Source organism: Hemisphaericaspora subhashii (assembly GCF_019202705.1).
Source record: "Hemisphaericaspora subhashii strain CBS 10753 chromosome Unknown scaffold16, whole genome shotgun sequence".
Taxonomy (NCBI): Eukaryota; Fungi; Ascomycota; class Pichiomycetes; order Serinales; family Debaryomycetaceae; genus Hemisphaericaspora; species Hemisphaericaspora subhashii.
In genome coordinates, this window is record NW_026057435.1 from 1 (window position 1) to 15,957 (window position 15,957).

The 15,957-nt window shown below is 35.9% G+C and overlaps 6 protein-coding genes across 6 annotated transcripts; 5 read left to right on the forward strand and 1 right to left on the reverse strand. All coding sequences in view use genetic code 12, as the record gives it.

The window, feature by feature from the left end:
- On the forward strand, window positions 1-1,263 carry J8A68_005542 (alpha-mannosyltransferase; the record flags this gene model as incomplete). Its single annotated transcript, XM_049409620.1, has 1 exon — window positions 1-1,263. A coding segment is annotated over one exon (1,263 nt), but the record flags the coding sequence as incomplete, so codon positions are not given.
- A 2,542-nt stretch (window positions 1,264-3,805) lies between these two features.
- J8A68_005543 (uncharacterized protein) lies at window positions 3,806-4,006 on the reverse strand (the record flags this gene model as incomplete). The annotated part of the gene is made up of 1 exon (XM_049409621.1): window positions 3,806-4,006. The coding sequence occupies one exon, from the start codon at window positions 4,004-4,006 to the stop codon at window positions 3,806-3,808; it is 201 nt and encodes a 66-aa protein (XP_049261101.1).
- A 911-nt stretch (window positions 4,007-4,917) lies between these two features.
- Window positions 4,918-7,158, forward strand: J8A68_005544 (alpha-mannosyltransferase; the record flags this gene model as incomplete). The annotated part of the gene is made up of 1 exon (XM_049409622.1): window positions 4,918-7,158. The coding sequence occupies one exon, from the start codon at window positions 4,918-4,920 to the stop codon at window positions 7,156-7,158; it is 2,241 nt and encodes a 746-aa protein (XP_049261102.1).
- Window positions 7,159-9,090: 1,932 nt separating this feature from the next.
- On the forward strand, window positions 9,091-11,388 carry J8A68_005545 (alpha-mannosyltransferase; the record flags this gene model as incomplete). Its single annotated transcript, XM_049409623.1, has 1 exon — window positions 9,091-11,388. One exon carries the CDS (start codon window positions 9,091-9,093, stop codon window positions 11,386-11,388), a length of 2,298 nt encoding a protein of 765 aa, XP_049261103.1.
- Window positions 11,389-12,607: 1,219 nt separating this feature from the next.
- J8A68_005546 (SDR family oxidoreductase) lies at window positions 12,608-13,624 on the forward strand (the record flags this gene model as incomplete). The annotated part of the gene is made up of 1 exon (XM_049409624.1): window positions 12,608-13,624. The coding sequence occupies one exon, from the start codon at window positions 12,608-12,610 to the stop codon at window positions 13,622-13,624; it is 1,017 nt and encodes a 338-aa protein (XP_049261104.1).
- Window positions 13,625-14,284: 660 nt separating this feature from the next.
- On the forward strand, window positions 14,285-15,313 carry J8A68_005547 (SDR family oxidoreductase; the record flags this gene model as incomplete). Its single annotated transcript, XM_049409625.1, has 1 exon — window positions 14,285-15,313. The coding sequence occupies one exon, from the start codon at window positions 14,285-14,287 to the stop codon at window positions 15,311-15,313; it is 1,029 nt and encodes a 342-aa protein (XP_049261105.1).
- Window positions 15,314-15,957: the final 644 nt, after the last annotated feature.

The following is a 15,957-nucleotide window of genomic DNA, read 5'->3' on the forward strand; positions in this document are numbered from 1 at the left end:
ATCCCTGAATCTGACGTAGATACTACCGTTAATTTAATCCACTTATTACGAGCTTTGAAGAATGAATTACCTATTCAAATTGTCTCCTATGATGACTTATCAACTGGAGCCAAAGAAAAGTTAGTCAATGCAGCCAGGGACGATTTTATTGTTTTCCCCCAATCATTTGACAAAGTATCGTATATGTTCGCACCCCAATATAAATCAGGCGGGTTACCTAAACAAGATATCTGGTTCGTTAACGTTTATCAGACCATCCATCCTGATTTCAGAACCAATTTCAGACGTTGGTATAATAAATTCTTAGCCATGATGTTTAATTCATTCGAAGAATTTATTTTGCTCGATAATGATGCTGTCCTTTTACAAAATCCAGAATATTTCTTCAATTTACCAGGGTATAAATCCACCGGAGCATATTTTTATCGTGATCGTCCATTAAGACGATATCATTCTGACGAAACTGTTAACTTTTTCAAATCGTTAACTCCTAATGTCATAGATTCGATGATGTTTGATATACCCATGGTTACAAACTATACTCTTCAATTAGAATCATTCAAAAAATTATATCACATGCAAGAAGCCGGTTTACTCGTATTGAACCGAGATATCCACTATTCATCGTTTCTTATGATTCTTCAAGTAAACTTCTTCGAGCCATTGAAGGGACAATTCTGGGGAGATAAAGAATTGTTCTGGTTAGGATTTGTCATGAATGGAGATGAATCATTTAAATTCAATAGTAATTTCGCTGGGGTGGTTGGAGAAGTTACACCAGAACCGGAAATAAGACACCGTCCAGATGGGACTGCACATCATTCGAAAGAAATATGCGGCCTGCATCCGGCACATATTGACGGAGATGATAATCATACATTAGCCTGGATAAACTCCGGGTTTAACTATTGTCAAAAAGATGTGAATTATGAGAAAGAATTCGAGGCACAAGGGCCAATATTGAGGATTGATAACGTGGATGCTTTCACAACATTCTACAAAGCTCCATTAAAGATCAAGCAAGCGATTGTACCTCCACTAGATCCCGAGTTTAAGCAAAGGACTAATAGGAATGATGAACCTTCTGCTCCTTGGATTAATAGAGCATTTTGTAAGAATTATATGTACTGTGCATATTCTAGTATTGGCGGTGTGCAGAAAGATGGTGGAGAAAACTATTTGGAGGGGAAATTTATAGAATATGCTGAATGGGAACAAGATTTATTTCAATATTATGGGGATATTTGGGTAGGAGTTGAGTAGATTAGATATTTTATTTATAGAGATTAGTATAATACTGTGTATTAGATTTTAATCGAATGTAAATTAGCAAAAGGTAAATTAACTAACGAAGTCGTAACTTGAATTATCCCTATCTGTGGCGAATATTTTCAATAGAAATATAAATTAAATGTGGGCCAAATACAGAAAACTTGACGGCCCATGTTGTTAAACAACAATGGACTTGGCGTAGAAAATTTTGAAAAACTACACCGTGCACAGACCGATTTATAATATAAAGAATGAGGAATGAATCGGTATGGTTATTCGTGTATCTAATTAAAGCCAAGGACAACCCGAAAGATTCAGGGGGACCAAGATTCACTCAAAATAGATAAATCGATGTTTTGAGCAAAATTTTAAGTTTCATCCTTTTGATAGCATCTTGCGAAAAAGATCTGCACCAAATGTAGCAAACCATAAATTTTTCTTCAATGTCGCATTTTTTAAAGGATTATGTCTGCGAAGCATTATCAATATTAACTTGTCGCACACAAATTGAAAGAAACGAGAAGACTCTACTGTAGAGTGTAATGCAAGGTTTAATATAAAGAAGAATGAACAATCCAGAAAAGCAAAAAAAGAATATGGAATATAGTACAAGAATACAAGTACAATCCTCATAGAGGAGCAGTTATTTCATGTTTTCCCGGCCTTTGACTCTGTGTTTAGCATCCATCTCATGCTACAACGAACAGTTAATGTAGCTAGAACTCTTAATACTTCTGCTACGATACTTTCAAGAAACAATGTGAAAGTAGATAAACTTAGAGCAAGATATCAGTAGGTCAAACTGCCCAAAAGTTGAAAATATTTCATACCACTTTCTCCTTCTTCTTCTCGTTCTTCTTTCTTTTAGAGAGATAACATTTATATATTTTGTTCCTATATATAGTCATCACCTGATTTCTACATCTCAACAGATTAGAAGTCAAAAAGTTACACGACTACAGGTCATAGTCCAACTTCGACTTTCGTTAGATCACCCGTTATCCGCAAAATCGTAGTCCTAGATGATTGTTGTCTAAATGTAGCGGTTGTTGAAGAGAAAACCCATCAAAGCATAGGTGGGCAGTTAAAGCACATGGTCGGGAACGCAGGGCTAGAAGCTTCCACCCGTAACAATCTCCTTCTTATTCCAAGCTGAAATCCAAGACGTGAATCTCGACTGGGTTGGAATTATATGTCTTATACGATCCTTCCCCTATCCCAAAGCTGCATAACACCCAAGAAGCAGGTTGCGTATCACCAAAGAAAGTGGTGCCAAAAAACTGGTGCAACTGGTTTATGGCTACCATGCTATTGGTGCATGGCTACAATAATATGGCATAATTACTTAGGTGAAGTGGAAAATATCTGAACAAACTACTGTATAATGTAGCTGGGTAGATTAAGATTCCAAATCCTCGCGCGTACTATAATGTTAGTTTTGCCTCCGCAAGAAATTAATCCTCTGGGAAGCACTGTAAAACGAATGGCATATTCATGAATTGGTGGTCCAAAACATTGCTGGTTCGAATGGTGGTCCAAAAGACGATAGTGAGTTGTCCTTAGTTCTGCTAACAGTGAACCCGTTGCTTAAAAGCATCGTGGCATGAACATAAAGAGTTCTGGCCGCACTAACTGTTCTCCACCACAACGCTGCAACTCCAGTACTTTATGAAGACCGTACAGGCGTCGTTAGACACTTTAACCATACTGTTATCAACAACGAATGTTCTACCATGGACACAAGCATTAAGTACTGAGGGAATTCGATGGATCAAGTCCAAATTGGCACAGCCCATATCCTTAATACTGTTCCATACCACTACCTAAGATCCACGATGTTTTGCTAAGAGGTTACGCCGAAGCTATTACAAGAGTTCAATTTACCCAAAGATGGCTTAAGATCTAAACTATCTGAATCATCGCCTTGGAGCGGGGGAGTGTTGGAGCCCAGGGAAATTCTGGATGAATGATCAGACGACAAAAGGCTCATAATGATTACTTTGGTGCTGGGGCATAAAGTCCTACTTCACCTTAGTGGCGAGAAAGTCTCACCACCACGATATTCAATCCTCTCTCATTAATAATGTTAGTTAAGTGCCTGGCAGCAGACGTGTGGAACTCACTAACCTCAAAAGTAAAGCCGAAAACTATAAAATACGATTCTAAAAGCCGAAGCAGTGGAACGCAGTTACGTGTGAATGGAAGACGACCAAAGGTCACGTGACTTTATATATACATATCTAGATGCATTGATTGAGACTTCTGTTGCTGTAAAGCAAAGAAGAGATAGTTGTGCTTGCTCACAATTATTTAATTTTTATTCTAGTAAAATCCAAAACTAAACCCGAAGGGAAACCCGTGTCCTTAAATATTGAAATTCTGAGAATCCAGTTTCCTAACCGAGATATTATGTTAGAGTGACATTTCAGAAATTGCGGCGAAAATTGTTTGGGTGGTTTCCATATTAATTAGGTTGATTTTGAGTTTGGTGTTGAATTAACGGAAAGGGGTGGGGTGGAGTTGAAGATTGTGATCAATTTATCTGAACATTTGGTTCATTTGTAGTCTGGTTTTGAGCGTTGTAACTTGAATTATTTTCGAAATTAGTTTCTGAATTAACTTCTTGAGAAACCATATTGACATCGTTCTCCTCATTGTTGTTCTCCTCATTATTGCTCTCCTCATTTGCAGGAGGTGGCGAAGGAATAATTTTGGTTTGTTGCTTTCTTCTCATTTTTGTTGTTGTTGAGTAGTAACTTTTCTCGAAGCTACCAATTGTAAGAGTGATAGTGTTTTACTCGAATTTATGAGAATACCAAAGTTGATTGACAGTGGAAGCGCTTGACCGTCTAATAAATCGACCGAGTGCATGTGTACTAGGAATTCCAAGTATGAACCAAAGTTCAGTGTAGTATCGAATCTATGTAAAAAGATAGTTGTTCCCCAATCAAATCCCAAAACCTCTAAAGGGGGAATCCACAGGTATCTATCCTCGAGTCCCAAAGTTCAGGAAACGGGAAGGTAGCGGCCGAATCGAAGCTTTTCAGAAATCAACTGTATTGTAACTTTACACACAGGAACCACGTCCGGGTCTCCGCATACCACATATTCACTAACGACCGACGAAAGTATATTATCTCAGCGATTACTCCAATTGCAAATTGGGAAGGTGCACATAACCACTCCTTACATATTGGTTCACACTCCTAATTTTCTATTCCAAGACATCAAGGGGTTCAACGACAAACCGAGAACTCACAACGTGTTCGCAAATGGCTAGAAACCAATATTCATTAAGACGGTTTTGAGAATTAGTCGTAAGTTTTTGCCGTTAATGGTTTTGAGTCAATTCTGAGTTATCTACGCTGAGTCATAATAAGGGGTAACACGAAGGAGATGAGCTCGCGGAATGACCTGATGGGAACTGGATGCAATACTGACCTTAATCTAGCTAATGATTCCACAAAATATAAGATTCCACAAAATATAAAAGCAGGTCAATCTGCCCGAAAGTTGAAATTATTTCATATCACTTTCTTCTTCTTCTTCTTCCTTTCTTTTAGAGAGATAACATTAATATATATATTCTTCCTGCATATAATCTTCGCACGATTTCTACTTCTCAACACATTTCTTTACAGGCATATGATTTTCTCCACCAACAATTTCCCATTTAAGATCAACCCTGTTCGCAAAAGATTTCGAATAATCTTCATCCCCATAACAATATGGCTATTAGTCATTACATACTTCATCCTGAAAGCAGATTATACCCATCTTCATCCTGATTCCCCACAAATAGTACACGACATTCAACGACAAAATGCATTCGCCACAAACCCTAAAGATGTAACAGTTGAAGATTATACAGCGGATCCTGCATATTTAAAGTTATCTACAGAATATAATGATTTACGAGAAATAGATGAAATAACTTCTGGGGTATATGAACAGATATTTAATCATCATTCAATAAGCTCAGTATTAGGAAACCTAGATTTTCATGATCGTTGTCAATTATTCTTCAAAAATTTATTAATTAATGATGCAAATTGGTATTATGATATTCATAGAAATAGGGAAGTGAAATATAATACTGATACATATCGAGATTTTAAACAAGCTAGACTTGAAGAATTGAGAAACCAACAGAAAGAAGAGACCAAAGCAGTTGAAGAAAAACAGAAGGATGAGATAGAAGAGAAAATAAGGAAAGAATACGAAGGGATATGGAATAAGCAAGTGGAACGTACTTTCACAAATTGGGTTTCCGTATTCCGTATATTTAATAAATGTTACGTCACAGACAATAATAATACTCAAACTGCGCTGGTCAAGCGTCATATCAGTCATCAAAAGAAGGTATTAAATCTGGCGGGTAGTACTGGTAATTTCGCATCCACAGAAAGCGAGGATAGAACTAATGTTGGAGATGATGGAAGCTTGTTTGAACATAGAGTATATCCTTGGTTATCATTTGATTACCCTGTATATGAACATTGGACAGGAAGTAAATTCTATCAACCACCAAACATGAAAACCCTCAACAAACAAGAGAAAGCTAAAAGATCCCGTGAGTCATTCTTAAAAGAGTTCAAGAAAGCCACTAATGGAAAAGGGATAGTATTGACTATCCCTGAATCTGACGTAGATACTACCGTTAATTTAATCCACTTATTACGAGCTTTGAAGAATGAATTACCTATTCAAATTGTCTCCTATGATGACTTATCAACTGGAGCCAAAGAAAAGTTAGTCAATGCAGCCAGGGACGATTTTATTGTTTTCCCCCAATCATTTGACAAAGTATCGTATATGTTCGCACCCGAATATAGATCAGGCGGGTTACCTAAACAAGATATCTGGCTCGTTAACGTTTATCAGACCATCCATCCTGATTTCAGAACAAAATTCTACCACTGGTATAATAAATTCTTAGCCATGATGTTTAATTCATTCGAAGAATTTATTTTAGTCGATAATGATGCTGTCCTTTTACAAAATCCAGAATATTTCTTCAATTTACCCGGATATAAATCTACTGGCGCATATTTTTATCGTGATCGTTCATTAGGAAAACTTCATTCTGAAGAGAGGGTTNAATCATTAACACCAAATGTCATAGATTCGATGATGTTTGATATACCCATGGTTACTAACTATACCCTTCAATTAGAATCATTCAGAAGGCAATATCACATGCAAGAATCTGGCGTAGTCGTATTGAATCGAGATATCCACTATTCATCCCTTCTTATGATCCTTCAGGTAAATTTCTTTGACCTGTTAAAACGACGATCTCATGGAGATAAAGAATTGTTCTGGCTAGGATTTGTCATGAATGGAGATGAATCATTTAAATTCAATAGTAATTTCGCTGGGGTGGTTGGAGAAGTTACACCAGAACCGGAAATAAGACACCGTCCAGATGGGACTGCACATCATTCGAAAGAAATCTGTAGCGCACATCCCGCACATATAGATGGAGATGATAATCATACTTTAGCCTGGATAAATTCCGGGCTTAACTATTGTCTGAAAATTGTGAATTATGAAAAAGAATTCAAGGAACAAGGTCCAAGATTGAGGATTGATAACCTGGATGCTTTCAAAACCTTTTACAAAGCTCCTTTAAAGATCAAGCAAGCGATCGTACCTCCAGTAGATCCCGAGTTTAAACCGAGGTCCAATAGGAATAATGAACCTTCTGTCCCATGGAGGCATAGAGCATTTTGTAAGAATTATATGTACTGTGCATATTCTAGTATTGGCGGTGTGCAGAAAGATGGTGGAGAAAACTATTTGGAGGGGAAATTTATAGAATATGCTGAATGGGAACAAGATTTATTTCAATATTATGGGGATATTTGGGTAGGAGTTGAATAGATTATACTTTTTTAGTTATAGAGAGTAGTATAAAACTGGGTACAGATTTTAATCAAATGTAAATTAGCAAAAGGTAAATTAACTAACGAAGTTGTAACTTGCATACTTCTAGCGAATATTTAGAATAGAAATATACATATATTTGTCTACAGAAAACAATAGTTAATATCATGTGCTAAATGGCCTATGTCGCGTAATACTTTCTTTAGCACTTAGCACTGACAATTAATCAATCCTTGTATATAATAATACGTCCTCTGGATTGAACAATGTATATTTTCTCTTTACTTTGGATTTGCCCTATTTACTTCTCTGTAACGGTTAAGGCAATTTGTGTGATTCGTGATATATGTACAATAGTCTCACGAGTCTCTATCTCTTGATCTAAAATTTAGTCTCTTATTTCGATATTCTAAAAACATTATATAAAACAATAATAACAAATAGAATCGAGCTTTTCAAACCTCGATCCAGAATCGGTGAAAACTCTTTCTTCCTCATCTTTCACGTGATTGAGTAAACTCTCATCTTCTCTAAAACAATATAAATTAATCTAAAATATAAAAATAGTCGCTCACATCACGTGTGACTTTTTGGGCTTCATCGTCGAGAGTGAGTATTTCCTTTATAAACACTTCATATTGCTCACTCGTGTCGAAATAACCAGATTCGCGACATTGCAGGTTATTATACGACACCTACGATCGTTCATTTCTATAAAATTTCTATGGGAAATTCTGGACCCAAAGCGCAGACCAACTTGTAATGTAAGGGCTAAAGACAAGGCATAATTCTCTTTTACTTCTAGAGAAAGACAAAATCGTTTTAAAGCTTGTCGTCGATACATTCTATTCAAAATTCATTAAAATGATTTAAATAAAAAATACTGTTAACTTTAAGCACCTTTTACTTTAATTGATGGGAAAAATATTTCACACGGATCCAGGATGAAAATCCATATGTCTGCATCAAATTCGGGATGTTCAATGGCTTAATCAATGTAGTTAACGGAGGTTTAGAACATAGCACACAAAAAATGAGAATTTTATAGAAGAGTCTAGTACAAATAGTTTTGTGTTTAAATTTTATTTTGAAGCTAATCATTGCTATCGGAAACAGTTCTCGCTTGCTGCGCATAATATCCAACCCGGTTTCGAGAGGATACAGGGGCGTTGACACGCCCTTGGATTTAGTATCATCCGCTGTGAAATCATGGAAAGCTGCAGATAGAAGGATCAACCAACCACACTAGCCTACCCATAGAACAATTCTGTATATTGTATAACCATAGGAAACAAAGGAACTAAGACAAGAAAAAATGTGGACAATTCAAATTTACGAAATTGTTTGTGACTGGTGTTTATTTTTTACGTAGAATTTTATTAAAAAATAAAATATTTTGCAGCCATCAACAATAATATTTTTTTTTATTTTTTATTCAACCCCCTAAATGATCAAATTCGTAAATTGAGAGGAGAATTAAATTATTGTCTCTTTGTAATTACGTGTTATGTTTGTTCTTATGTGTGTTTTATTATTAAGAATAATAGGGGGGTTAAACATTGTACGAAGGGGAGGATAACTAAAGGACACCTTTTTACGAAATGGAAAAAAACTTAATTTTGTAAAATATTGTTTTCTTTCCTTCTTTCCTTCAGATCTCTTTTTTAGTAAGCCCTGGCTCAACAAGATCTGTAGATAATTGATACGATTGAAACTTAAATAGCAAAGAATATCTTCAACCGAACCTCTCCCCTACAAATTCACTGCCATCTACCAAACCTAAAACTCGCAAATCAATCAAAGGCAACCAGCAACAACAATAACACAACCAAAAGGCTTTCATCCAATTCCATCGGTCTGTCCCCTCAGCTTCTATAATCCCCATTCACCATTAAGCGACCAAGACCTTCAACACCTTCGGCTGCCAATATGGCTCATAAACATTCACTCCTTTCTAAGAAGAGATTAAGGCTATTAATTTGGTTAGGGATCCTTTGGATCTTATATATCCTTACTACTTCCTATAGTATTCCATTATTACAACCGGCACCATTGATTCCTTCAACCCAATCCATTTATTTCACTCATGATGAGAATTTCATTAAAGCTCAGCAAGATGATGAATTGACTCAAGAACAAATTGACAAGAAGAAGCATAAACATTCAAAGACAGCAAAATGCAATTTCACTGATGATGCTACTTTTCTGATGCTTAAATCGACATTTATTAGTCGTGATGAGAGAAATATTACTGATCAGCATTCGACCATTTATGATGAGATTTTTGATAATCATAAAACTGAAGCTATTTTCGGATTGAGTTTTAAAGAAAGGTGTGATTTATATTTCAAGAATTTGTTTATTAAAGATCATAATTGGAAATTTGAAGCCAATAGAAATTGGGATATTAATTATGAAACTGAAGATTTTAAGAATTTTAAAGAGACTAAACATGCTAAATTTAAGGAAGAATTTGATAGAAAAGATGAAGATCATGAAGATTATAGTAAGGCTTTGGAAGAATTTATCAAAAAGAAATACGAATCCATTGTTAAGAAACCTGTAATTGAACAAGAGGTGATTGATTATGTTTCAGCAATCAGAATCTTCAATAAATGTTATATTACCAATGAGAACAAGACTCAAATAAACCAAATGTCTAAGTTCATATATAATCAACACCAAATAGTTGAATCGGTTCCCAATGCTCATCAATACAGACCTACTAGACATGAGGCTTTAATTAATGACCTTGACCATTTTGAGCATAGATTATATCCTTGGTTATCATTTGATTATCCAATATATGAGCATTGGACAGGAAAAACTTTCCATAGACCTCCAAATTTAAAACGATTAGCTCCGGCTCAACAGAATAATCATAAAAGAACAACAGGTTCTTTCTTGAAACTGTTTGAAAAACTAAGTAATGGGAAAGGGATTGTTTTATCAATTCCAGAAGCTCACGTCGATTCAACAATGAGATTAATTCATTTGCTTCGGGCTTTGAATAATCAACTTCCAATTCAAATTATTTATCATGATAATTTATCAAATAAGGCAAAACAGAAATTGGTAACTGCTGCAAGAGAAGAATATATCGTATTACCACAATCTTTCAAGAGAGTTGCTAAATATTTCCCCAAGGATTATGAAACAAATGGGTTACCAAAACAAGATATCTGGTTTGTTAATGTTAATAATGCCATTCATGACCATTATAAAGAAAAATTTCAAAGATGGGCTAATAAGTTACTTGCCGTTATGTTTAATTCATTTGAAGAATTCATGCTAATTGATGATGACACAGTATTATTACAACACCCAGAAAGATACTTTTTCAATCTTCCAGGATATAAATCCAGTGGTGCATATTTCTATAAAGATAGAAATGATGTAACTAGAAGATCGGAAGATGAACTTAACTTCTTCAAAAGATTAACTCCAAATATAGTAGACTCCCTTATGTTCAACATCCCAATCATCACCAACCATTCACTTTCGTTGGAAGCATTTAAAGGATTATACTACTTCCAAGAAGCAGGAGTAGTAATGCTCAACCGGAAAGTTCATTTCCACTCCATTCTCATGATTCTCCAACTTAACTTCCTAGGGCCAATTGCGGGCAAACTGTACGGAGAAAAAGAGCTATTCTGGCTCGGTTTCACTATCAACGGTGATGAATCATTTGAATTCAATAAAAACTTCGTCGCTTCTGTCGGAGAACCCACTCCCCAACCCAACGAACGGGCCCGTCCGGATGGTACACCCCACAATTCCCAAGAAATCTGTTCAGCCCACCCGGGCCATATAGCTAATGACAACCATACCCTCGTTTGGATGAATTCCGGCTTCCGAGTCTGTCACTATGCCGATGAGATAGATTTTGAAGAAGAATTTAAAAAGAGACATAAATACAAATCCATCCCCAACCAATCTGCATTCCAGGCATTCTACCATTCCCCACTTCGGATCTCCCATGCAATTATCCCACCTTTGGACCCCGGCATTAAAGACAGGTTAAATATTGAGGATGAGCCTACTAGTGGATGGATGATGGATGATCATTGTAGGAATTATTTATGGTGTGGATATTCTAGTATTGGCGGGAAGGTGAGTGATGATAGTGACGAGGATAATACTTTGAAAGGTACCCTTATTGAATTCGATCAATGGGAGAGAGATTTGTTTACTTATTATGGAGATGTTTGGGTGGGTGAAGAGTAGTAGTTGTTCTGTTTCGGTTCGTTTGATATAGATTGATTTTTTTTTGTTTTTTGATAGTTATATATTGCTCAATGATTTATACTTCTCATGTTTTGATTGAGGTCGTGTAGGTGGATGGAAACTCTCTACATATTAGAAGAAGATAAGCACTGTAATCCTAGTCAAGTGTGGATTTTTGTGTTCACCCCTTTGTCATATACTTTTGGGTGGTTAATAGTGAGATTATTACCAGAATATTACTGGAGAATTTATTAATGACTTATTATACATTTTGACAATTAATTTTGTCAACTGATTTCTGATGTAAGATGAATTTGGGTGGGTTGGTAAATGTGTTAGATCATGTGGTCACCCACAAGAAAGCTCCTTTTTGGCAACTTAATATTCGGTGATCTTCGTGTTTTAACAAAAAGATATCGACACCGCTCATCCGTTATGTCAAAGGTTCGCTGAGAAAAGTGATCTTACTATCGGTTCAGCTTTGATCTGCCGAACTCAAGATTTTGTGTAACGAAGGATATCGGTATCGGTTCAGAATTAAGCTCCGTGATTTTCTGTGTCATTTTTCCATGATTGCTTTCGGTATTTCCCAAATAAGTAAGACCGAAAAGCCAAAATATTTTACTAACAATTTTCGTGCATATTATTTGTTAGGTTTGCCGAGAGATTTCCTATTTAGGAAATACCGAATGGTTTTTTTTCATCGAGATTTCGGCAGTAACTGATTGGGAAATATGTTGCCGAATAGTCAGGTCACTCCTGCGGAATATGTCCTGTTTGTAACTGGTACGATGTCACTGACCACAACTAGCTGGCCAGCATTAAGATATCTGGGTACTGCTATTATTCAGGCTCCATCCAAGTTACATTTTTTTATGGAAAGATGCCGCCTTTCCTGATGTTCAATTATTCCATAAGGGATAAGATGGCTTTTTTGGCGAATTAATTAATTGGTGGACAATCTAAATATTTTATTGTTGAAATTCTATTTCTTATTTAGCAAGCAAAAGTGGGCTAAAAATGTTGTTTGAAAATACTTGCGAAAATAAATAAATAATAAAAATGAGGCTAAAGTTGACAAATGAAATTTACTATACGACAATGCGAATTATCCAAGTATAAATAGATATGCAACTTCCTGCCAATTCTCTAATAATTTTTCATTTGATCATTAATCAATCAACAACACAACTACAAATCTAAACAACAATTAAATATAATGTCTTCTACTACTTCTACAACTGTCTTCGTATCTGGTGCCACCGGTTTTATTGCTCAACATGTTGTCAAACAATTACTTGAAAAAGGCTATTCAGTTGTTGGTTCTGTGAGATCTGCTGCCAAAGGTGAATCTTTAAAGAAGTTAACCAAATCAGATAAATTTTCTTATGAAGTCGTTCCTGAACTTTCTGATGAGGGTGCATTTGACCAAGCTTTAAAGAACCATCCAGAAGTCACTGTGTTCTTACATACTGCTTCTCCTTTCACTTTCAATGTTACGGATATCGAAAAGGAATTATTGCAACCTGCTATCCAAGGTACAAAGAATGTCCTCACTGCTATTAGTAAATATGGGCCACAAATCAAACGAGTAGTTGTTACTTCCTCAATCGCTGCTATGTTTTCATGGGCCGAGGGTTACAACAAACAAAGAGTCCATACTGAGGAAGATTGGAATCCAATTACTTATCAAGAAAGCTTACAGAATCCTTTCAATGGTTATGTTGGTTCTAAAAAGTTTGCCGAATTATCTGCGTGGGAATTCGTTAAGGAAAACAAGCCAAATTTTAAAATTTCATTTATTCATCCTGTTTATGTCTTTGGTCCTCAAGCCTATGAAATTAAGGATAAATCTCAGTTGAACGTGTCTGCAGAGGTCATTAATGCCGTTACCAAATTAGGTCCAAATGACCAGGTTCCAGAAGTAGCAGGTTTATTTATTGATGTTAGAGATGTTGCAAGAGCTCATATTTTCGGATTTGAAAGCGATGAGGCAATCAACAAGAGATTATTACTATCTGAAGGTTCATTTTCAAGTGAACGTATTGCTCAATTAATTCGTAAAAATTTCCCAAAGTCTAATGTTCCAGAAGGTGATTTAAGTAAGGAACCTGAACAATTTAAAAAACATTTGTTCAATGTTGACAATACTCAAACTAGAAATCTTCTTGCTTTTAAATTCATTGGTCTTGAGCAATCTATTGTTGACACGGTTAAACAAATCTACGATAGCTAGATAATAGTTAGTAAAAGTGTGAATATATGTTGATACTTTTTGAATAAATATTATTGCATATTAATGTGAACAACGAAACTCTATAATTTAAATAGTACTGCAATTATGACACTCGATTGATGTTTGATCGAGACAATAGAGCCCAAATAAAGTTTCAAGTCAAGAAATCTTAACAAAGTAAGCATCAATGTGTTAAGGGATATGTCTCTTTCTCTCTTTCAGAGAGACGTAATAAACCACGCGATAAGTTTCAAACAAAGAAATCCAAATTATCCTCGCCCACCATACCTTTACAACTAACAGCCGATTTTCGCATATGCATTTAACCTATTAACCAGTCAAAATCCCCACTTCTATTTACCCAAAGGACGCCGTTTAAAGTGAGCTTAGCGAACTTCTTGGTGTTCTAGAACTTCCCTTAAGATCTAAAAAGTTCGGATTAATAACTAAAAAATATGTGAATTAGATTTTCCGGACGTGTTTCCTATTTTGGCAATGCCGGTCACCTTCGAAATTTCAGGATATTACAAAGCGATATACCTTTAAAGCGTGTGGTAGGACACACATATATATAGGTATCAATTCCGCAATTATTATTCAAGACCTTCCCTCATCTAAGAATTACCACAAATAAAATCAATTATACTTATATCTCAAATAATGTCTCCTTCAGCCTCAGCTTCAACCACAACTGTCTTCGTCACTGGAGCAAGTGGCTTTATTGCTCAACATGTTGTCAAACAGTTACTTGAAAAAGGTTACACCGTCATCGGTACTGTTAGATCAGTCTCCAAAGGTGAATCCTTAAAACGATTAACTAAATCAGAAAACTTTTCCTATGAAATTGTTCCAGATATTGTCCCAGAAGGCGCATTTGATGCAGCCTTAAAGAAACATCCTGAAGCTGCTGTGTTCATTCACACAGCGTCTCCGTTTTCATATACTGTCAATGACATCGAGAAGGAACTATTACAACCGGCCATTGAGGGGACTAAGAATGCCCTTAGTGCTATTGGCAAATATGGTCCCCAGATTAAGAAAGTGGTGGTTACTTCCTCTATTGTGTCTATCCTTTCATGGGGGAAGGTTGCTCATCATGAGAAGGTACACAGTGAAGAAGATTGGAATCCAATTACGTATGAAGAAAGCCTTGAAAATGCAGCATTTGGCTATTTTGGTTCTAAAAAGTTTGCCGAATTAGCGGCTTGGGAATACCTTAAAGAAAATAAACCAAATTTCGATATTTCATTTGTTAATCCCTGTTACGTATTTGGGCCCCAAGCTTTTGAAATTAAGGACAAGTCTCAACTAAACTTATCTGCTGAGATTATAAATTCTGTTATTAAATTGGGTGCAAATGACGAAATTCCCGAATTGGCTGGTTTATTTATTGATGTCAGAGATGTTGCAAGAGCACATCTTTTTGGTTTTGAAAGTGATAAGGCAGTCAACCAAAGGCTACTATTAGCCGAGGGGCCATTCTCAAATGAAGGAATTGCTCATTTGATTCATAAAAATTTTCCAAAGTCGAATGTTCCAGATGGTAACTTGTCTAAAGAACCAGAACAGATTAAGAAACATGTTTTTATTATTGATAATTCTAGAACTAGAAGACTCCTTGGATTCAAGTTCTTGGACCTTGAAAAATCTGTCGTTGATAGCGCTAAACAAATATATGATGCCTATTAGATAGTCCAGACAAACTCTGATATAGATTGACAATACCTCTTGAATACACACATAGACTCTAAATTCTTTGGAAGTCACACGGTAAACATACTTGTATAATTCCTGCAGTGAACTTGCATAGTATACAAGGGTACGAAGTTCGACAGATGTCTATTCTTATTAGATTGTTTGCAAATAAGCTCATCAGCCTTGTATTGACTTTTGATTTTAACCTTTGGCCAAATAGCCCTGTATTAGCGAGTCGAAGCTCCAATACATATTCTAGTCAACAGTTGCGTAGCAAAAGGAATACACTTAGTGGAACATCTGACGGTAGATGCGGAGACACATCAACTAGGTTTCCATTCATTGTTTTAAGAGGGTTTGTACTTCTTTCTTATACCCTCTTTGGTAGTACTATCTGAATAGAAGACAGCTCTCGCTATCTCATTAAAGAAGAGAACAAGAGATATATTATCTACCGTTCATTGTATGAAATCACACGCAAAAACAAGATTGAAGCTTTGTCAGCAACAGTACATAGCACAAATTTTGGAATTGTATAGAAGGATCGCCACGATTACCGAAAGGCTGAATATGTGGTTATTGGCGGTGATAAGATTTCTCAAATAGGAAGCTCCGAATTCGTCGGTCAAAACAGGAGG